The sequence below is a fragment of the Zalophus californianus genome, chromosome 10 (assembly GCF_009762305.2).
Source record: "Zalophus californianus isolate mZalCal1 chromosome 10, mZalCal1.pri.v2, whole genome shotgun sequence".
NCBI lineage: Eukaryota > Metazoa > Chordata > Mammalia > Carnivora > Otariidae > Zalophus > Zalophus californianus.
Window position 1 is genome coordinate 10234623 of NC_045604.1, and position 22560 is coordinate 10257182.

At 40.9% G+C, this 22560-nt stretch overlaps 1 protein-coding gene across 1 annotated transcript; it reads right to left on the reverse strand.

The window, feature by feature from the left end:
- Positions 1-12325: 12325 nt before the first annotated feature.
- On the reverse strand, positions 12326-21348 carry FAM177B (family with sequence similarity 177 member B). Its single transcript, XM_035722404.1, is given in 5 exon segments — positions 12326-14705; positions 14982-15079; positions 17520-17587; positions 17879-18222; positions 21268-21348. Coding segments are annotated over 4 exon segments (510 nt in total). The 5' UTR covers positions 18043-18222; positions 21268-21348; the 3' UTR covers positions 12326-14525.
- Positions 21349-22560: the final 1212 nt, after the last annotated feature.

Consider the following 22560-nt stretch of genomic DNA (forward strand, 5'->3'; position numbering starts at 1 on the left):
TCTTTGCTAACTGTAAGGTCCCTGCTGCCTAATGCAAGTCTCCGGGTCATGTTGGTGGATTAAACTTGATTTTTAGGCCATTGCTGCTTTTTTCCCTTCCTCTCAAAGCAAAAATAACCCCACAAAAGACAAGATGAACATAGAGTCTGTGATAATAGCACAACCCCACGTCATGCTTGGTGTTAGGACTTCATGAAGTAAAGGCACATATTTCAAACATTCCTCTCAATACAGCAGGAGAACATAGGTTCTGCTGTTGTGACAACTACAGGCAAAGCAAAATGGCTCAAAATGGCCCAAATCGCTCAAAATGGCACTCACTGTCCAACTGTCCAAGCGGTGTTTCCACTCTTGCTTTTGGTCTTTCCGCTCTTCCCAAGTCCTGGCTTTCCCTGAGAGAGGTAACTGACAGTGAGTTAAGTGACAGTATAAAGGTTACAAAGTGAAGGAAGGGCTTCGAAGTCCTACTTCACTCTTAACTCCAGAAAAATGCAAGTTAAAAATATTTCAGAAACATTTCAATGTGGCCGCTAATGAAGATCAACAATTTCTTTTTTTTTAAGATTTTATTTATTTATTTATTTATTTATTTATTTATTTATTTGACAGATTAAGAGAGAGAGACAGTGAGAGAGGGAACACAAGCAGGGGGAGTGGGAGAGGGAGAAGCAGGCTCTCCGTTGAGCAGGGAGCCTGATGCGGGGTTCAATCCCAGGACCCTGGGATCATGACCTGAGCCAAAGGCAGACACTTAACAACTGAGCCACCCAAAAGATCGACAACTTCTTGACCCCCCCAAAAAACATAGCATATAAAGCAAAATGAGGAAAATTTTTTTTAATTTTATAACACAGGAAAAAGGAAACATAACAAGATGACAAAAGAAACCAAAATTATATAAATTAAGGTAAATGAATTAAACCTCTACTTTTTTTTTAAGATTTTGTTTATTTATTTGACAGAGAGAGACAGTGAGAGAGGGAACACAAGCAAGGGCAGGGGCAGAGGAAGAAGCAGGCTCCCCGCTGAGCAGGGAGCCCAATGAGGGGCTCCATCCCAGAACCCTGAGATCATGACCTGAGCCGAAGGCAGATGCTTAATGACTGAGCCACTCAGGCACCCTGAAACCTCTACATTTAAAAAAAAAACCCTCTCATATTGGGTTAAAATGCAAAATCCAACTCCAGGTTGTTTAAAGGAAACATATTTAAAACAAAGTGGCCCATGTAGCACCTTCTTACTAGACACATCACCAGAGGCAAGGGAAACAAGAGCAAAAATCAACTATTGGGACTTCATCAAGATAAAAAGCTTCTGCCCAGTGAAGGAAACGATCAACAAAACTAAAAGGCAGCCTACAGAATGGGAGGAGATATTTGCAAATGACATATCTGATAAAGGGTTAGTATCTGAAATCCATAAAGAACTTATCAAACTCGACACCCAACAAACACATAATCCAGTTAAGAAATGGGCAGAAGACATGAATAGACCTTTTTCCAAAGAAGACAGCTAGATGACTAACAGACACATGAAAAGATGCTCAACATCATTCATCATCAGAGAAATACAAATCAAAACCACGATGAGCTACCACCTCACACCTGTCAGAATAGCTAAAATTAACATCACAGGAAACAACCAGTACTGGCGAGGATGCAGAGAAAGGGGAACACTCTTGCACTGTCAGTGGAAATACAAACTGGTACAACCATTCTGGAATACAGTATGGAGTTTCCTCAAAAAGTTAAAGACTGAACTACCCTATAATCCAGCAATTGCACTACTAGGTATTTACCCAAAGGATACCAAAATACTGATTTGAAGGGGTACAGGCACCCCGATGTTTATAACAACATTATCAACAATAGTCAAACTATGGAAAAAGCTTGAATGCCCATTGACTGATGAGTGGATAAAGATGTGGTATTGATACACACACACATGTGCGCGCGCGCGCGCGCGCGCGCACTGGAATAGTACTCAGCCATCAAAAAGAATAAAATCTTGCCACTTGCAATGACATGGATGGAGCTAGAGAATATTATGCTAAGTGAAATAAGTCAGTCAGAGAAAGACAAATACCATATGATTTCACTCCTATGTGGAATTTAAGAAACAAAACAGATGAACATGGGGGAAGGGGGAATAAAGAGAGAGATAGAGAGAGAGAGAGAGAAACAAACCATAAGAGACTCTTAACAACAGAAAACAAACTGAGGGTTGATGGAGAAACGTGGGTAAGGGATGGGCTAGATGGGGGTTGGGTATTAAGGAGGGTACTTGCTGTGGTGAGCACTGGGTGTTGTATGTAAGTGATGAATCACTGAATTCTACCCCAGAAAGCAATATTGCACTGTATGTTAACTAACTAGAATTTAAATAAAAATTTGAAAAAAGATAATATATTACTATATCACCCCAAAAAATAAAATAAATAAAACAAAGTGGCCCAAAACATTAAGATTAAAATAATCGTCCATGATATATCAAGCAAAACAAAACAAAAACAGAGAGCAACTTTTACTATATTGAAATCATATAAAAATGTAAGACAAAAATTAAACAGTTCCTACTGATTAAACAGTAAAATACAAATGGGTTAATCATAGCTCACTAATCGTGTGTTCAAAAACTTCATCTTGGGGCGCCTGGGTGGCTCAGTTGGTTGAGTGACTGCCTTCGGTTCAGGTCATGATCCTGGAGTCCCAGGATCGAGTCCCGCATCGGGCTCCCTGCTCAGCGGGGAGTCTGCTTCTCCCTCTGACCCTCCCCCCTTTCATGTGCTCTCTCTCTCTCTCTCATTCTCACTCTCTCAAATAAATAAATAAATAAATAAAATCTTTTAAAAAAATTTCATCTTAATAAACTTCTGATATATATAAGGTAAAATAAAATAGAAATCAACTAACTAAAACTCATTACTAGTGGCTGCCTTACAATATAAGGATGTCCACTAACCCATTTCAATTCAACATTGCACTTAAGATTCTAGCGAGTTCAACAAAGCAATAAAAAGAAATGGAAGACATAAATATTTGAAGGGAAGGAGAAGAATTATTATTCTCATTCTCAGATAATATGGCTATATCCATAGAAAATCCAAAGAAATATTCAAACTACTGGAAATAATATGTGATTTTAGAAATATTGCTGGATTTATGGTCAAAAATTTAAGTTACTCAAAAAAATTTTACATTTTTATACTGTCAATAGACAACAAAAAATGTATATTAAAAATACCATTTACAGGGCTCCTCCTGGGTGACTCAGTCGGTTTAAGCATCCCCTTTCGGCTCAAGTCATGATTCCAGGGTCCTGGGATAGAGCCCGCATTGGGCTCCCTGCTCAGCGGGGAGTCCGCTTCTCCCTCTCCCTCTGCTTCTCCACCCACTTGTGCTTGCTCTCTCTCTCTCTCAAAAAATAAAATTTTTTTTATTAATTAAAAAATTTTTTAATTAAAAAATAAATAAAAATACCATTTACCCCTTACAACAGAAAGCTTATGGATAAATATAGAAGGAATAATGGTACTAGAAAGTCATCAGTTGCCAAACATCAAAGTAATAATTTATTTAGGTAAGTGGTAAGGAAGGACATGGGGTAATGGCAATATTGTTTCTTGATCTGAGTTTTGGTTATATGGGTGTGTTTAGTTATGAAAATGTATTGAGCTGACACAAGTGTACTTTTTTCAAGACAACAATTTCAACAATGCACTAGGTAGCAAGGATATAGAAAAATGGGCATCCTGAATCTTGGCACTAAGGTAATGGTACAACTTTAGCATAAAGAATTTGGGCAAAATCGGTTCCAAAAATGCCCATCAATCCAGTCACCTACTCCTAGGGGATTACCTAAAGACACACTTGTGTGAAATTGTTGCCTAAAAGGATACTCGCCTATGCATTGTTATGAGAGTAAAAACCTGGAAAGAGCTGTCCCTTTGCACTGCTGACCCTTTAAATCCATCCCGTCAACTAGAACTTTGAATGAAATCTCAGACAAATCTCAAAGTTTTTCTGGTCTCTCTCAGCCATTAACAAGTAGATTCACTCATCAGATGTTAAAAATTTCTAGACCAACTGAATATCAAAGCTTTAATGAATCACCCAGTTTTAAGTCCCAAGTTGAGCTTCTCTGCAAAGTTGGCTGCATTAGGAACTAGGTGAAAGTAAGTAAGTGACAAAGCAAATGTGCAGTGTTTAGAGTATGTTAAAATTTGTGAAAGAACAAAAAGAATACATAAAGTTATATATGAATTGTCATTACCCAAAAAATTAGTAACAGTGGTTGTCTTCAGAGAGGAGAACCAGGTGTTTTACTTATAACTTTCTGTACCTTCTAAATATTCTACCATGTACATCCATTGCCTAGTCAAAAAAATTAATGGGATAAAGAAAGAGATTCATAATATATTGTTAAGCAGAAATGATGTAACATTATAATCCCATTTTAATAAACCATATATATGTGGGTTTTAACCAAGAATTTTATTTTATTCTCCACTTTATATATTTCTGTATTGTTTTAATTTTTCAATGAGCTTATGGTTTTTAGAGAGAAAAGATATTTCCATTTGTAAAATATGTAAAGAAGCATATTTTGAAGTTGAAGGAAGCTGTTTAGGGTCAGTTTTCTTCCGTGCAGGGTGCATTTAGATTGACAAAACACAGAGTAAAAGAACAAAGCCAGCCACAGTTAGATATGTGGACTGTTATTATGCAAGCATCATACAACTTCACTTAACCTGATTAACAAATAATTGTGTCATGCGACTTCTCCGGAAGATGATTCATAGTGTTTTCAAACACTTTTAAAATCAGACATTTCTGTTTCAGGAATACAAGTTTATCAACGACTTACAAGGTCATTTTCCTACATTTCTCAGCTGCTCAGGAGGACTGAAACCTCCTCTTGTTTACCAAACACAGTCTTACTGGTGAAAATATCCAGCCATGAGGAAATCACAATAAAAGCATAACCATCAGGATCCAGACATTAGAATTAGAAGTCTAACCGTAGCTTCAATTAAAATGCCTGTGAAATCCCATATTGTGTCATCTCCTCTCAAGCAAGGATACGCAGGGCTGTGCTTGAGAAAACAAATAATAAGGGGAAAGTTTGTGTGATTGCAGAATAAAAAAAAAATTAAAAAATACTATGGTGTGCATTGTGTGTAGTCAGAGGATTTAATCCTAGTAACCTCAGATAAACACCTCTGAAGACACTCCTACTTCACAAATCTACCAGAAGCCAAGATGTAGTTTGCCCATACTCAACAGGGTTCTAACTATTTCTATGGCACATATAAAGGAATTTTTCTTAAGTCCACAACTGCTTTTCTTCTGAGGTTCGAGGACACTAGCAAACACTAATTTCAGAATCAACCAATAATGATATATTCATTAAATAAAAGCTCTACATATGGGTAAATTTAATGCTTTAAAGCTCTTTAAAGATGTTTAAAAATAGAGAACATCAAAATCACACCCTTGGAGTCTTCTGATCTAATGGGGTAGATAAAAACATACTAAAAAAAACTTTAATCCAAATATAAAATAGACAAATATTTAGGAGAAACTATATAAAATGTGAATATCTGTAACTGGGAGCATCTCTTTATTAAAGAAGAATTTGGTGTAAGAAAATCTATCTTGAGTTTTAGCCAAAGGAATTCAGATATTGAATGAGCAGACTTGCTCAGAAGCAAAATTTGTAGTTATTATATTTTAATTTAATGAGCATTTATTATGGTCTCAATTTGCCAATGGAATGATGGTGTTGTTATATAAAGATTATCCTTTACAAGAGTCATGGCCTTTGGAGTGCTGAATAGAGTCCAAAACTTGAAAGCAATCACAATGCCCTCAGGAAGTGAATGAATAAATAATAAATAACCTAGACAATGGAATATTATTTGGCACTAAAAAGAAATGATTTATCAAGCCATGGAAATGCATGGAGGAAACTTAAGTGCATATTAGTAAGTGAAAGAAGTTAATCTGAAAGCCTTCTTACTATATGATTCTAACTACATGGCTTTCAGGAAAAGATAAAACTATGGAAATAGTAAAAATATCCGTGGTTGTCAGGGGTTAATGAGGCAAAAGGGATGAATAGGAGGAGCGCAGAGGATTTTTAGGGCAATAAAGTTATTCTGTATGATACTGTAATGGTGTCTACAAGTCCTTATAAATTTATCCAAACCCACAGAATGTAAGACAAAAGTGAATCTTAACATAAACTGTGGACTTTAAATAATGATGTGTTGATGTAGGTACATCAGTTGTAACAAAAGTACCACTCTGATGAGGGGTGGTGATAATCGGGGAGGCTGCCAGGTGTAGACACAGGACGTATGCAAGGAATCTCTGTACCTTCTGCTCAATTTTTCTGTGAACCTGGAACTGCTCCCCCCAAAAATCTATTTAAATAAAATTTAAAGATATTTAAATATGTAAATATAAATATTTGTTGACTAAATGAATGAATGAACCTAGGATAATGTAGCCATCCCAAAATGATAAAATGAGCATGTTCACAGGGTTGGTGGGTTTTGTTTTGTTTTGGTTTTTTAAGATTTATTATTTTGGGGGGGCGCCAGGAGAGGGGGAGAGAGATAACCTCAAGCAAACTCCCCACTGAACATGGAGCCCAATGCTGGCTTGATCCAATGACACCCCCCCAACTCCCAGATCATGACCCGAGTGGAAATCAAGAGTCAGTTGCTTAACCGACTGAGCCACCCAAGGTCCCCTATAGGGTTGGCTTTTACTTTTTGCTATTTCACCACTTCTGTTCTCATCAACAAGGGCCAGAATCTTTGTAGGAGAAGATCTGTCTCTGAAATCCAAATCACCAAACAGTGCCAAGTGACGGATGCCTTTAGCACATGCATGTGGCACGCAGCTCAGGGGACCCAGAGACCTGTTACCGGGAACCGCCAGAAGCCTGGTCATGGGAATTGGGCTGCTGGGGTCCAAGGCTTCTTCCCAATCCAGGCCCTAACCTACACAAATGCCCATATTCTCCCCGCAGCCAGAGCTGGAGGACACTAGACTGCCTTGCCAGGAAGGGGCCTGGACTACACAAGGATGGGCTCCGATAAGAGAAACCTGGAAGAGGGCCTCCTGGGTGGCTCAGTCTCTTAAGCATCTGCTTTCGGCTCAGGCCATGATGATCCTGGAGTCCCAGGATAAAGCCCCATGTCAGGCTCCCCGCTCAGTGGGGAGTCTGCTTCTCCCTCTCCCCCTACCCCTTATCCCGCTCGTGTTCTCTCACTCGCTCATTCTCTCCCAAATGAATAAAAATCTTTTTTAAAAAGGGAGAGAGAGTGAGACACTTGCTGGAAATGACCTGGACCCCATCAGGCAAGCCAGTCCAAAGGTAGACTGACTGTTGCGGGTTTTAAGGTGGCCTCTCAGAAAGGTTTTCAGGTTGGGAGGAGGCTGTGCAGGTGGTCCAGGATAGCTGCCCTCCGCGGACTGGTGGGCCAGGTACTGCGCATGCGCCCACTGCGCACTGCAGGGGAGCAGGAGACCCGAAGGAGGCAAGTTCTTGGAGAGGCGGGTGGCGGCATCCGGCTGTCTGGATAGAAGGCATCGGCCTGATTCCAAGTTCTAACCTACACAAGTGTGCACATTACCCCTGGAGAGAAAGCTGGAGGAGTCCCGACTGCCTTGCCGGGTCTGGGCCCGGCAGCCGCTGCCTACCTTCACACACCTGGGAGCCTGGATTACTAAGTCCAGGACCCCATTAGGCAGCCAGTCCAAATGGGCACTGTCACCAGTTTAAAGCAACTGCTTCAGAAAGATTTTTGTATGGGGGTGAGGGGGGGGCTCCCTCTGCCCTGGAGGCTATGCTGGTCTTTTGGGACCAACTGAAGCTTTACAGGCCTGGACGGCCATGGTTTCCCGCTATCGGCTGAGGAGGTGCTTGGTGCGCACGCACGAAACGAGCAGGTCCGGATAGCGGGCGACCTGGAACAGAGCAAGTGTCTGGGCAAGCAGGGTCACCGGACAGGGAAGCTGGGGGTGCAAGTCATCAGCCTGATTCCAAGGGATCACCCACGCAAATGTGCATATTCCCCCTGGAGGGAAGAGCTGGGGGAATCAGGACTGCCCTGCCAGGTGAGGCACAAGGGATGGTTGGGATACCCTCCAATTAGAGGCACCTGGGAGCCTTGATTGCTGGAGAACCCTGGGAACGCATCGGGCAGCCAATCCCAATGAGGGCTGACTGTCGCCATATTAAATCTGCCACCTCAGAAATATTTTTCCATCAGGGCCCCTGGGTGGTTCAGTCGGTTGAGCGTTGGACTCTTGATTTCGGCTCAGGTGGTAATCTCAGGGCCCTGGGATAGAGCCCCGCCTTGGGCTCCAAACTCAGCATGGATTCCGCTTGAGATTCTCCCTCCCCCTCTGCCCCTCCTCTCTCCCCCCACCGCATGCACTTGCGCACGCGCTCTCTCGCTCGCTGTCTCTCATAGTAAATAAAATCTTAAGTAAGAAGGGAGGGAGGGAAAGGAAAAGAGGGAGGGAGGAAGGAAAATATTTTCCCGTCTTGGGCTGCCTCCACCCTGAAGCCATTCAGGTGGTTGGGGGTGCTCTCAGAGCTACTTGGGCTTGGAGAGTCCCATTCAGTCCAAGGTCAGCAGATGAAGTGCAGACTGCAGATGCACAGGTCAGGGTAGCCAGGGATCTGGAACAGAGCAAATGTAGGGAGAGGCCAGGTCAAGGAGCAGGCTATTTGGAGTAGGTAGCATCTGCCTAATTCCAAGCCTTATCTTACACAAATGTGTCTATTTCCACTGACAGCAGAGCTGGAGAACACTGGACTGCCTTGCCAGGGTGGGGCCAAGCCGACTGGTTGGGGTATCCTCTGATAAGAAACAGCTGGGAGCACTGGTTGCTGGAGAGGACCCTGCCCCTTGTGGCCTGGTACAAGAGAGAGATTTGTGCTTGATGTTCCCGCACAGCTCTGGAGCAAGGGGTAATAAGGGCCATCCTGTGCCCTAGTACTGGACCAGGACCCAGTTCAGGAGAGCAGTCACAGTTGTTAGCTCTTGGGAAAAAGCATGCATCTGCCCATGTCCAGGCTTGCACTACACAAAGGCTCCTGTTCCCTCTGAAGCTGGATATGGAGAGAATTCTAAAGCCCTGTTTGGAGGGACTGAGTTGTCCTTGAATAAGACACCTGGGAGCCCTTGTTTATTGATAACCTTGGGTCCCCATTAACAGCACTTTTAAAAGGGAACTTTTCACACCTTTGTGGCCTCAGGACTATATCCTGTTGTGGGGGCATCCCAGGAGAATATCCAGGTAGTTAGACCAGCCGTTGCATCAGAGGCTTGGAGGGAGCCTGGCCGCCCAAGGTCTGCTGAAGGGGTGTGTGCTCTGTGTGTGCCTGCTAGGTAGTGGTTGCTGGAGATCTGGAATAGTTCAGTGGTTGTCCTAAGCAGGAGAATCAGTGGCTCAGGCTCTTGGGGGTCCCAAGGCATCTGAATAACTCCAAGGCTTAACCTACAATGGTGCCTATTGCCTCTGAAGGCAGATCTGGGGGGGACTTGAACGGCTTGCCAGGGCTGGGGTTGGGGTTACCTTCTGTCAGAAACACCTGGGAACCCTGGCTGCCCAAAGGCCTGTGCTGCTGGAGTCCTGGTTCAGGAGGGGGAGCTGTGCATGTGGGTCCTGGCAGCTATCTGAGCAAGGGGGTATACCAGCCAGTGTGTGACCTGGTAGCCACCAGGACCTAATTGAGAGAAGTGGGGATGCTGTGGTTGGCTCTTGGGAGAAACTGGGCCTGTCAGAACTCCTCTGTTCCTCACTGGCTGTTTGCCCGAGACTTCGGTTCTTTACCAAATGGACCCGTCCACAGGCTGCATGAATGTACTCACAGTGTAGCAGCTGGCTCTCCCCAGAGTAAGTGATTTAAGAAAGAGACCAAAACAGAAGCCATAGTCTCTCTTACAGTTATCTCAGAAGTGTCACACCATTACTTCTGACATATTCTATTGGTCACATAGACATCCCTGGTTCAATGTGGGAAAGGCTACATGGGATGTGAGTACCAGGAGGTGAAGATTATTGGAACCATTTGAGAGGCTGGCCACACAAAGCCTGGATGTCCTGATAATTTAGGTATCTGGAATTTAAGGCCAAGGGGAGTGCAGAGATTTTTGTCTCTTTGATTGATAGCACCTAAAACAGTAACTGGTACAGGGAAGATGCCCAATTAATATTAAAAGAATGAATTAATATTAAGGGAAATGTGAACTTATCTTGCAGCCACAGCCCAGTAAGATCTGGGCATTGGTTCCCATTTGCTTTCCTTAGTATATTTAGCTCAAGATTTGATTGATTTGCATATGGTCACTGACCGTAAGGGAAGGCAACCTGCATTCTTTCAGAGGAAAAGAAAAATAGATTGAGAGTATATTATTTACTAGATAAAATTCACTCCTGCAAATATTACACTTTGGTTTGCCTAATTGTCTAGAATCAGCACTAAGTAGATATCTTCCAGGGTATAGCTAATTTTTAGGAAAAGTAGAGAGTAAAAAAGAGTCCATCGTAGGGTCTGTTTGAAGCAACTTAACAAATAAAGCAAAGAGGGTTTTAGTATGATCTGACACCCGAGGTACAAATGACCAATGCTTAACTGGTAGGCTTAGCCACTTTCTCTGCCATATCAGAAGCTCAGATTTGCTTTATCTTGAAATTGGACTAACAGGGCCTGTCAGATGAAGAACTAAGACTGACTCCTTAGTGGGGATAAACCATTCAGACTCCTTCAACTCACAATTCTTATCAGTATTAATAATTATAATTGATATTATGGTTTAGGTACCTAATTAGAGCCATATGTTTTTCCTCAATTTTCACATTTTATCCTTAGAATGCTCCTGGGGTGTGTCTGCCTAGTTCACTTTAATCCTCTTCTGAGAATCTTGCTCACCCAGAAGTAGGTCCTATATTCATGTTGCTGCTACATGACTCCACTTCCCTGGTCACAATTGATCAGAAGATGGATGGTCACCTGAGCAAAAAGGGCTAATCAGATTCTATGTCCTGTATGTTTGGAATTGGGACTGAGAGGCAGACTAAATGCTATTGATTTGGTACCAAAAGCAAAAGTAAACAAGTGGGACCACATCAAACTAAAAAGCTTCTACTCAGCAAAGAAAACTGTCCACAAAATGAAAAGACAAATGGGAGAAAATATCTGCAAATCATATACCTTTATAAGGGGTTAATGCCCAAGATATATAAAGAACTCATATAACTCAATAGCAAAAAAAAATCTGATTAAAAACATGGGAAGAGCATCTGAATAGATATTTTTCCCAAGAAGATATACAAATGGCCAACAGATATATGAAAAGTTGCTCAGCATCACTAATCATCAGGGAAATGCAAGTTAAAACCACAATGAGATATTACCTCATTCCTATTAGAGTGGCTCATATCAAAAAGACAAGATAAAGCAAGTATTGGTGAGGATGTGGAGAAAAGGAAACATTTGTGCATTCTTGGTGGCAAAATATATTGGTGCAGCTATTATGGAAAACAGTATGGAGATTTCGCAAGAAATTAAAAGTAGAAGCACCACGTGATTCAGCAATTCCATTTATTGGCACTTATCCAAAGAAAATGAAAACACTAACTCAAAAAGACATATGCGCCACGTTTATTGCAGCACTATTTGCAATAGCCAAAACACAGAAGCAACCTAAGGAACCATGAATACATGAATGGATAAAGAAAATGTGGTACACACACACACACACACACACACACACACACACACACACACACAATGGAATATTATGTAGCCTTGAAAAAGAAGGAAATCTTGTTATTTGCAACAACATGGATGGAACTTGGGGGCAGTATTATGCTAAATGAAATAAGTCAGACAAAGAAAGATAAATAATACATAATCACACTTATATGTGAAATCTAAAAACCAACCAACCAACCAACAAAAACAAATAACAAAATCCAGACTCATAGATACACTGAACAGATTGGTGGTTGCCAGAGGTGGGGGATGATGGGCGGGTGAAATGAGCGAAGGTGGTCCAAAGGTACAAACTTCCAGTTATAAAATAAGTGTAAGTATCAAGATGAGGTAATGATAGAGCATGATGAATATAGTTAGTAAAACATTATATATTTGAAAGTTGCTAAGAGAGTAGATCTTAAAAACTCTCATCACAAGAAAAAAAATGTGTAACTTTGTGGTGGATATTAACTAGACTAAATCTGGTGATCATTTCATAATATATACCAATATTAATCATTAGGTTGTACACCTGAAACTAATACAATATTATAGGTCAATTATATCCCAGTAAAAATAAAGTTTACAAAATAAAAGAGCTATGCAGTGATCTTTCTTCCTCATGTAAGAAAGTTGAGAAATGGAGAGAATATTGCTTATGTATATGTTTGCTGAATTTGTTCTAGACCTACTAAAATTTATGTGCCCTTGGGGTCCATGAGATACTTCAGTATCCCTCCAAAAAATTCTTTTTTTGTTGCATAAGCTAATTCAAATAGAATTTGCTGCCTGTATCAAATCTGTTTTACACATAGGAACATTGTGAAGTTGAGTCACTTGCACAGGGCCATCGGGGTACAAAGGGGCATCAGAGCTGAGATTAAATCAATATCATATTGACGCTTGAGCCCATCATTTACCCCATCCTGCCACTAGGAAAAAGTGTTTCCCTTTCTCAGCTGTCTTAGGAGGCTCACACCCCTTAAAGTTAATTGTGGCCACGTGACTTGCTTTGGTGGAAGAAACATAATCAGAAGTGACGTGATTTATTCTTAGTGGAGACGTTGATTGCTGGTGCTTAACTGTCCACTCCAACTCTGCTTCAGCAGCCCTGAGCACATCACAGTATGGAGGAACCAACCATAAGATCAAAGACGCATGCACCCCTGAGCCAACGCTCTGGGAAGCCACCTGAACTGACACTGGACTTCTCATGAGAAAGAAATAACCTTTTGTTGTTTCAAGCCACTGAGCTTTTAGAATTGTCCAATTATGCAGCAAAACCTGCCTTATTCTCATGTATCCAACCGATGACACCTTATTCCCAAGGCCGCCTTCTTGATTTCATATCAAATCAATTCCAACTTCCCGTTCTCTTACAGCTATTATTTCAGTTACACATGACTGCAAAATAAACCACTCCAACACTTAATAATGATTCATTATTTCTCGTGATTCTGCGGATTGACTGGACTCAGCCGCCGGGTTCATCTGCTCCACACAGGATAACAGAAGGTCATTTATGTGGCTCCATTTGGTGAGGAGCTTGGCTGGGACTGGAATATGTGAGACAGTCTTTCATCCTTGGGAATCTATTTCCACGTGGCCTTTCATTATGGAGAACTCTAGCCCAAACTTCTTTACTATGTAGAGTTTCTAAGAGGACAGGCTCCCATTTGCAGGTGCCCGTCAAGCCTCCACTTGCGTCACACGTGCTACTGTCTCGTTGGCCGAAACAAGTCATGTGGCCAAGCCCAGCGTCAACGTAGATGGGACAGTACCAGGGCGTGAATTCCAGAAGGCTCTTTGGGGATTTTCAAGGTAACAGTCTATAACAGCCATTAATTAAGCATTAACATTGAATATTCACGGTTTTAAAAGTGTTTTCCCATTATCCCGTTTTGTTTAACAGTAAACCTTGAGGAACAAATATACGCCACCCCTATTTTACAGAGAAGGGGACAAGGGCTCAGAAATCTGGACACTCAACTAGTATATGGTAAAACTGAGACTTGACCTCGGGTCTTATTACTGCCACTCCTGTGTTTTTCTATCACAGCGACCTCTCGCCAGCACAACCTGTGATATCTAGCTATGATCTCTATGCTTGATCTTTCCAGGTTTTGAAATTTTGCTGACAAATAAACAAAATCATCCATTTTTCAAATACTTTTTATAGAGCTTAGATTATTGTTTTTAATTGTGTGGGGGGAAATGCACCCAATTCTCAGACTTTGATATATTGTAACAAAGTTACTAGCAATGTTTGCTTATCGTAAAGCAAGCCCCAGCTAAGCCAGGGTGGCTACTGGAAAGCACACACCTTACATCAAACCCTGAAAGGGGACTTGTTTAGACTTCATAATGCCCAAAGTTTCTTCTGAGAACAGCTTCTTTTCTGCTCCCTAGCCCCACGATGAAGAGTTTCCGTCCAAAATTGCCAGATCCAAATTCCTTCAGGCATTTGCATTTATTTGCAAACATCAATAATAAGAGATCACAACTGACTAGCAAGACTTGCATTACGGTGGGGGGGTGGAGTTGACTTGGGAGGGGGCTCATAAAATTGAGAAAGCATCCATAATTCTCATTACTGCTTGCAATCACTGGATGCTGGAGAATAAATCACAAGGAGACTAAGATCAGATCTGGCTTAGAAGCACAACCTCTGTGCTGTTGCCATGGGTCATCAGTGGCGGAGAAACAGACATTCAGAGGAACTACAGTCCTAGGGCCCATTACGAGCTGAAATCTGCTGCCAGGCCCTCCCCAGATGAGGTGCTCCACTGAAGAACACCCTGGGCAATGTCTTGCCTGGTTCCATACTCTTGGCCCCCAGCCTCCAGGTGACACTTTTCATTAGGAACCTTGGCTGGCTGGGCCTTTGATCCATTCTCGTCACTTTCCTTGTCACTTTCCTGGTATGGAGAGAAATACAGAAAAGTTTAACTGCAAACCAGATACCTCTGAACTCCCCCTTTTGCAGAGACACCCCTGTAAGAAGCTTCTTTATTTAAGTAATCTCAGGCTTCATGGTCAGCCAACTTCTGCAACCCATCTCATGACATTCGGACTTCACACAAGAAAGGCAACTATAAAGTATCATGGAGTGAAATTGTACATGATTACCAGGAGGAAGAATAATTTATATGAAGTGGAAGCAGCCAATCTTCCCCCATAAGGATGTCACATACCTTATCTTGTGTTCTATACTACTCATTTAACACATACTGATATTTGGGTTGATTAAGACCAAAGAAGGTAGCAAATCTTCCACCAAGGAATTCACATGCTAAAAGAAAGAATAAGAGCTTTGGTAAGCTGAATTAATAACAAACTTAGAGTCAATTGAAGGGGTAAGAGTTTAAACTTGCCCGCAGGTGATCCATTACTACACTTAACTTTAAGGCTGACAAAAGATATCAATTGCTCTAGACTCTCAAGAAGTTCTAGGACTCAAAAAGAATGGTTAAATCTTCTATCTTCACATGGGATTACATCTATAAACTATCCTTTCCAGATGGGTATGCCAGGAGAGATTTTCAAAATACTTAACTACCCAGGGTCAGCGTTGGTCCTGATCAATCAGAATAGATGCTTTGGGTGTGAAAGTTAGGGATAAAGGTTTAACATTAATAGTGTTTTCCTGAAGATGTCTCCTAGAAATGTTTTTCTTTAAGATTATAAATTTCTGACACCCACCCCCTATGACACAATTTTCTGATCCCCATGACTGATTCCTCTTCTTGGGATGTTGCTCATATCGCACATCAAAATGGGGCTCTCCATTTTTAAATGTGTTTTATCTTTTCAAAAATACTGTAGCTCTGTAATCTGTTTGCCACCGTGCCTGGTACGTGTGTGTAAGAGAAGTTTCTAAAATATTAGAATAAATCCTGGGAAGTTTTCCTGTTTATGACCTACTAGAATTGTAAATTGAAAACACTCATTACAGTTTCATCTGGGTGTCAGTTCTATCCAGAGTTTCTGTGTGGAGCCCAGGGTGCTGCCTGCCAGCATATTTGTGCTTCCACTACCACCTGGAAGCCCCACGCAGATGCGCCTGAACACTACGGTCCTGCTTGGAACCTGGAAGCCAGCTTGATTCCCCTGTGTCCCGTCCTTGCCGTCTTAAGTCAAAACCCAACATGGAAATCACTGCAGTCCCTGTTCTTCTCCACATTTTCATCTCTCTGTATTGGGTTTTGCTTTTTTTCACCAGACCTAGTCTCCTAAGGCTTTCTCTCTCCAAAACATTTCACCTCTTCAGTCTTTCCCCAACTTCCCCCAACTAAAGCTTTTTCCATAAGCTTTCTGGAAGACAGCATTTTTTCTGCCAATGTATTATGGTTGAGGCAAGATTAGTGTCTTCACCTAGGTTCCCAAAGTAACTTCCAAATCCCTAACCCTTTACCCTGATGTGAAAGTCCTTTAAGGCTCATACCATCTGACTAAATCACCTCATCATTACGTCTTACTGTAATTTAAAGACTTTTCTCCCCTCCCCTGCCCCCAGTGACTTTCATGATCCCCGTACTGAGCTTAGCCATACTTTCATAGCACTCTGATGGTATTGCCTCCATATGTCAGCATTACTGAGTCTCCCCGTCGGTAGTCCCTATGCTCCTTCTACCCTGGTGATTGTGGCAACAAATTATAATTATAGGCATGTTTACTGGCCTATAATATCCATTGAATATTGAGTCCCTTGAAAGCAAAGACTGTCATTTGTCTTTGGGTCCCAGGGACCCGCACAGTGCCAAACACGATTGGCACTCAATAAATGTTCATTTAATGAATGAAGATCAGTTCCTCAGAGATATAACTATACTTCATATTTTCTCAGATTTTTAAAGTTGTTTCCTCCTCGTTGTCCATACAAGCATATGAAGGTTAGAAGGAAACAAGTAATTAATTGTCACAATTGTGTTTTAAAGAAAATTGGTGAATGTTGAGCAAAATAAAATTTAGTATTTCATCTGTTATAAATAGCCACTTAGGCCATTCACTGTGTCCCTGGGGAGGGTCAATAAAGTTCTTATTCATAACAGAGTGATCTTGATGAGGGAACTTGGAACTGTGTCATATTACAATAGTTCAAAAAAAAAAAAACTTGGAAGTTTATTCCGATAAAGAGTCAACTGGGAATGGGGAGAGGCTTCAAATATTTGCAACTCTGTCCTATGAAAGAGGAATCTAGGCCTGTTTTATATGGTCTTAAGAAAGACACCTAAGATCAATGGGAATAACTTTAAAAGAAGACAAAATATAAGGTAGAATTTACTAAAAAGAGTTGGAAAGAGATGGGAGGGTCTGCCTAAAGATGTGAGGTTCTGGGCGCCTGGGTGGCTCAGTTGGTTAAGCGACTGCCTTCGGCTCAGGTCATGGACCTGGAGTCCCTGGATCGAGTCCCTCATCGGGCTCCCTGCTCGGCAGGGAGTCTGCTCCTCCCTTGGACCCTCCCCCCATCTCATGTGCTTTCTCTCTCTCTCATTCTCTCTCTCTCTCTCAAATAAATAAAGTCTTTAAAAAAATAAAAATAAAAAAAAGATATGAGGTTCTATGCCTTTGGAAATGTTGAAGCATAGATTGAGAACTGACCAAGTGGTCCCTTCTCCAGGATGCCATGGTGTAGATTAAACTATTGGAAGCCCTAACTCTGAGGGTCTGTTAAGTCTATCCTTGAGTATTTAGGACAAAATAAATGAATAAATAACCTTGGCAATACTTACTAGAAAATGAGGTGCTTGCTATTTGCCCTGTCCAAAACCATAGATAGGGCCCCCATGAAAGTGTAGACCGAAAAAAAACAGAGAGAGAGAAATCAAGTCAGAGTAATTATTAACAAGAATGGTGATACAAAGTGTTTCATGTAGAGGTTTCAAATGTTTTATAGTATATTTCATTTTCTTTCTCATAGAGAAGGAATACAAAGTTATCAAAATTATGAGTTGACTATAACTGGATCTAGAAAGAAAACCAAGGGGAATAAGGAGTTAGCTTAAAACTGTATTTTCTACAAACCTTGTCTGGCTTAATCTCTCATTTAGTCAGCCCCCATGTTCACTTATATTGACACTCTAAGCTTACAGGATCATGTATTGAATTCGTTTTCTGTTCCTTTTTTTCTTCCTCTTCGTCTTCCTCCTCCTCTGTGCTGTATTCTTCCATGATGTCTCCATCAGTGAAATGGATAATTCTTTTGGGAGATCTACTCTTCTCTAATTCTGACTCCTGGAAATTGTCTTTTTCCATAAGAAAATAAAACAACTAGTGAATTAAAAACAGGGCACCTTAGGGCACGTTGCCCTGGGCAGTGTTTATGTAGCTGAGAGGTGTCTAGTTATTTTCAATGGATGGTAAAGCTAGAGACTTCAGGTGTAATCATAGCTGTGATCTCATCAATTCTTCAAATTCAACAAGGACTGTTCAGTTCTGTATCAAAATGGAAAAAATTTAATTAGTAGTGAAAATGTGAACCTTGAGTCTCCAAACAAAAATTTCAACAGGGTTCCCTTACCCCTTATTAATTATAAAACCAACAAATACTGGTAGGAAGAGGCCATTAACCTGTGGAAATTTCCCAATTATTTCAATAAATAGTGAGAGGCAATATATGTAGTGATTAAGAGTACAGGTTTTTCACAAAGAAGAAAAAAATTGCCAAGTATACCTGGTAAAGGACTTATTTTCAGAATATGTAAAGAACTATTATAATTCAAAAAGTAAAAAACAACTCAACTGAAATATGAGCAAAGGAGGATGCCTGGGTGGCTCAGTTGGTTAAACATCTGCCTTCGACTTGGGTCATGATCCCATGGTCCTGGGATGTAGCCCTATGTCAGGATCCCTGCTCAGTGGGGAGTCTGTTTCTCCCTCTCCCTCTGCCTCTCCCCACTGGCTTGTGCTCTCTCTCTTGCTCACTCTCTCTCTCTCAAATAAATAAAATCTTTTTAAAAAATCCTATTACTTAGTATCTCTGTGCCTTGGTTTCCTTATCTATAAAATAAGAATAATACAATTTGAGTGTATGTTTGACTATAGTACCAACCTTATAAAATGAGAATTCAATGAGTAAAGACACACCGTGGAATTAGAACAATTCTTAGGAAATAGCAAGGGTCTAGTAAAAGCTAGCTATTATTAAGTACTTATCACATAATAGTGTATACGTTAGATACTATTCTAATGTGGTAAGCACACTATTGTCTTAATTAGTACTTAATATATTTTAAGATTATATCAGCAAATATGGCAGACTGAAAGACGTCTTTCCTGTTCCAAATACACAAAATTAAACAAATAAAAATGTTAAATCAAGCTGTACTAAGGCAGTAAGAGAGACACAGAGACCGTAAAAAAGGAAGGCTAGGTATCAATCAGCAAAAGAAGGAAACCTTAAAATCCTAAGAGTGAGCTAAAGCTGACATAGTTCCTGAGGGTTTCAGAACTAGATATAGGTGTTGGGGTCGGGGGGGGGGGCGGCTAAAATTTTAACACAGGTGCAGAGAGGAGAGCCCATCACAGATCCTGTGAGTGTGAGGAGGCGAAGTGAAACACCCGCATAAAGCCAAGATGATAAAGTACAATCTTATCTATAAAATCTGGACTAGGAGACCTACCTACTGCTTTACAAAAGTGGCAAAGTAATTTGTCATCTCCTAGCAACATGGGTAGAAATAATCACCTGAAAAATATTGGAACCCCAGGCCAGTACCAAATGCCAGGGTATGTGGCCGAATTCATAGTCCTCCTGTGGTATGAGGACCCAAAGTGAAGCTGCAGGACCTAAAGGCAGCCTAATTCACAGAATCTGTCGGAAGCAAGCACAAAGCCCCCCTGGAGGGAACTGTCAGCAAGACAGGGTACGCCGGATCTCCACTAAAAACAACCCTTACTGAGGAGGCACTTGCAAAAACTTACAAATCACAGGAAGAAACCAATCGTCTTGAGGAGGAGTAAACAGATGAAAAAATTGGGAGAGTCTTCACCCAAGAGTTAGGAGGAATAGAGCAACACAAAACTTGAAAATGAATGTTTCATGTATTCAAAGGGATAAAGGAAACAAAACATAATATCTAAGAGGAACAGGTTGATTTGAAAAAGAACTGAACAGAAATTCTAGAAATGAAATATATAGTCAATATAGATAGGTTGGATGTAGGTTGAACAATGAAGAAATCTCTCATAACACGGCATAAAGAGGTATATATTCCATTAACATGAAAGAAAAGTTTTGAGGTGAAGAATGGGTGAAAAATTCAATTCCTGTTGATTGGGTGTTCAGAAGAAGTGAATAGAAAAAATGGGGAACATAATGTTTGAAGAGGTAATGGCTATGAATTTTCAATATTTGAAGAATAACATAAATTCTCAAATATAGGAAACAGAGAGAATCCTAAGGGGTAAATAATAATGAAATCAAACCTAGACCATGGAAATTACAGAAAATCTTAAAGTTTACAATAGAGAAGGCAGGTTACTCACAAAGGAATAACAGACTAGTGGCTGGCTTTAGATCAGCAACAATTGAGACCAGAAATACATATGTTTATGTATATATGAATATTCATATATTTATGTGTTGTAAGGGCCAAGGGCAGGCTGCCCCAAGATAGGCCACTTTGGCATATTGATTATTTAAATAAAAGTTACTTAAGAGCCAGCCTGTGGGAGAAGGACACTCAAACCCTCCTCTGTCCCCCTGAAAGCAGGAAATCTATGTGAAAAGTACCCTCCCTGGGTACCAGAGTAGGAAATTTAGAGCCAAGAAGACTGTACAAACAACCCTTGTTACTTTTTACTAATTTACTATCCCAGCCCAAAGTCTGTTTAGAAGTCCATACTAATTGAAGCTCTGAAAGTTTTGTTTGTCCTGTCAATTCTTCACAGATTTATTGTCTCTCTGTCTAAAAAGTACAAAATCTGCCAGCCTTGGTCATTTCTCTGGGTCTCAATTTCATTATTGGGTCTCTGTGTGCATGTACTAGAACTTTGTTGTTTTTTTTCCTCCTGTTAATCTGTCTCCTGTAAATTTAATTTTTAGTCCAACTGGAAGACCTTGAGCATAGAAAAGAATTTTTCATGCCTTCAGTATATGTGAATAAATCACCAGATCTTACTGGTACAGTGCTGAGTTTATGTCATTGGCAAAGGTGAGAGTTGCACAAGGCCCTTCAAGGGTTAAATTTGTCTTCCTGCAGTAAGGTGATGTGGTACCTGCCCAGCACAGGGGCTTCTAAGGAGATTTGAGCAATACACAGGGTTTTCCCTGCCTGACTTAGTGACCGTATGGCAACAGGGCCTCAGCAAGAAATAGGAAAAGTTGTTACCATTTAGTTTCTAATGCCAAAGAGCAGCAAAAAGTAACCATTTTAATTTGGTGTTTAAGACCAAATTATCAGGGCCATGAGAAATAAAACACATCCTACAACAGTAATCAAAAGGAAATGAAAACGTTTTTAGAGACAACTCACCTACCTTTATCCCTCTGCTTTTCCTTTCATTGCTTTTATTCGTTATGTTTGGCTTTGAAAGTAGTACAAAATTTGGTTGTTCGGGAGATGATAAATCAATGAAACTCAGCTGAGGCCATACAGAGCCCTCAAATATGCTGACGTGGACGTGCTCTAGTGTGTGTCTTACAGGGTGGAACATGTTTGAGTTGTGGGAAGGTCAGTTACATTACACAACGGCATTACATAAACCCAGTGGCCGTTAAACTTACCAGGTTAGAAGCATCTAAGGGTCTTTTAAGAAATTCTAAGGGTAGACCACACCCCAGACCACTTAAATCAAAATCTCTATGGGTGGGACATGGGCATCAGTTATGTTTGAAGCTGCCCAGGTGATCCCACTGTGCAGGCAAGTTTGGGGACCAGTGCCCAAAGAAGTAGGAAAAGATTTAATAATTTGGTGTACATTGAGCTAGTGCCAAGACATCTTGTGTATTTTTTTTCAAGAGGGCTTTTTGCATTTTGCTTTCTGAGCCTTCCCCCCAACCTTGCTCCAAGCTAAAAAGCTTAAATATAAAAAGTATAATAAGGCCTAACAGTCCCACGATCATTTACTGTACATTACTCCTCTGAAGACCATCTCCCAGTTCATACATTTCCAAACCAAGTGAAGTAAACCATCCCCCATATACCTGGCTTAACTGTTACCTGTATTACAGATTAATGATACCTGTTGGCTCTCTGAAGAAAATACTGATTTGGGTTCTTCATGATAATAGTGTTAGGAGTTAAATAGGCATTTATATCTTTTAATTCAAGGGGGCTCAAAGGGAGGGAGGGAGGAGAGAAAAAAAAGACAGTGAGAGACCTAGCTTATAGTCGATTTAGTGAATGTTTTTCTGCCACCTAATGGACTTTTTGGGATGTGCTATGCAAAATTACTGAAGAATGTGGAATCTGCTTACTTTTCTTAAAGATTTCATTGAGAGAAATCAGAGAGAGTAGGGAGGGGCAAAGGGAGAGGGAGAAGCAGACTTCCCACTGAGCAGGGAGGCTGGGGGTGGGGGTGGGGGGCTTGATCCCAGGACCCTGAGATCATGACCTGAGCCAAAGGCAGATACTTAACTGACTGAGCCACCCAGGTGCCCCCGGAATCTAATTTTTATTTACAAAACCCTTGGGAGCACCACCAACTTCACACCATGTATGTAGACATGGATGTTTTGCAAGTGATCTTTCAGAAGACCAAATACTCCCTACAACATGCTTTTTATCTCCATTTATTTCTTAGGAGCACCTCTACTTTTTGTTTCTTAAA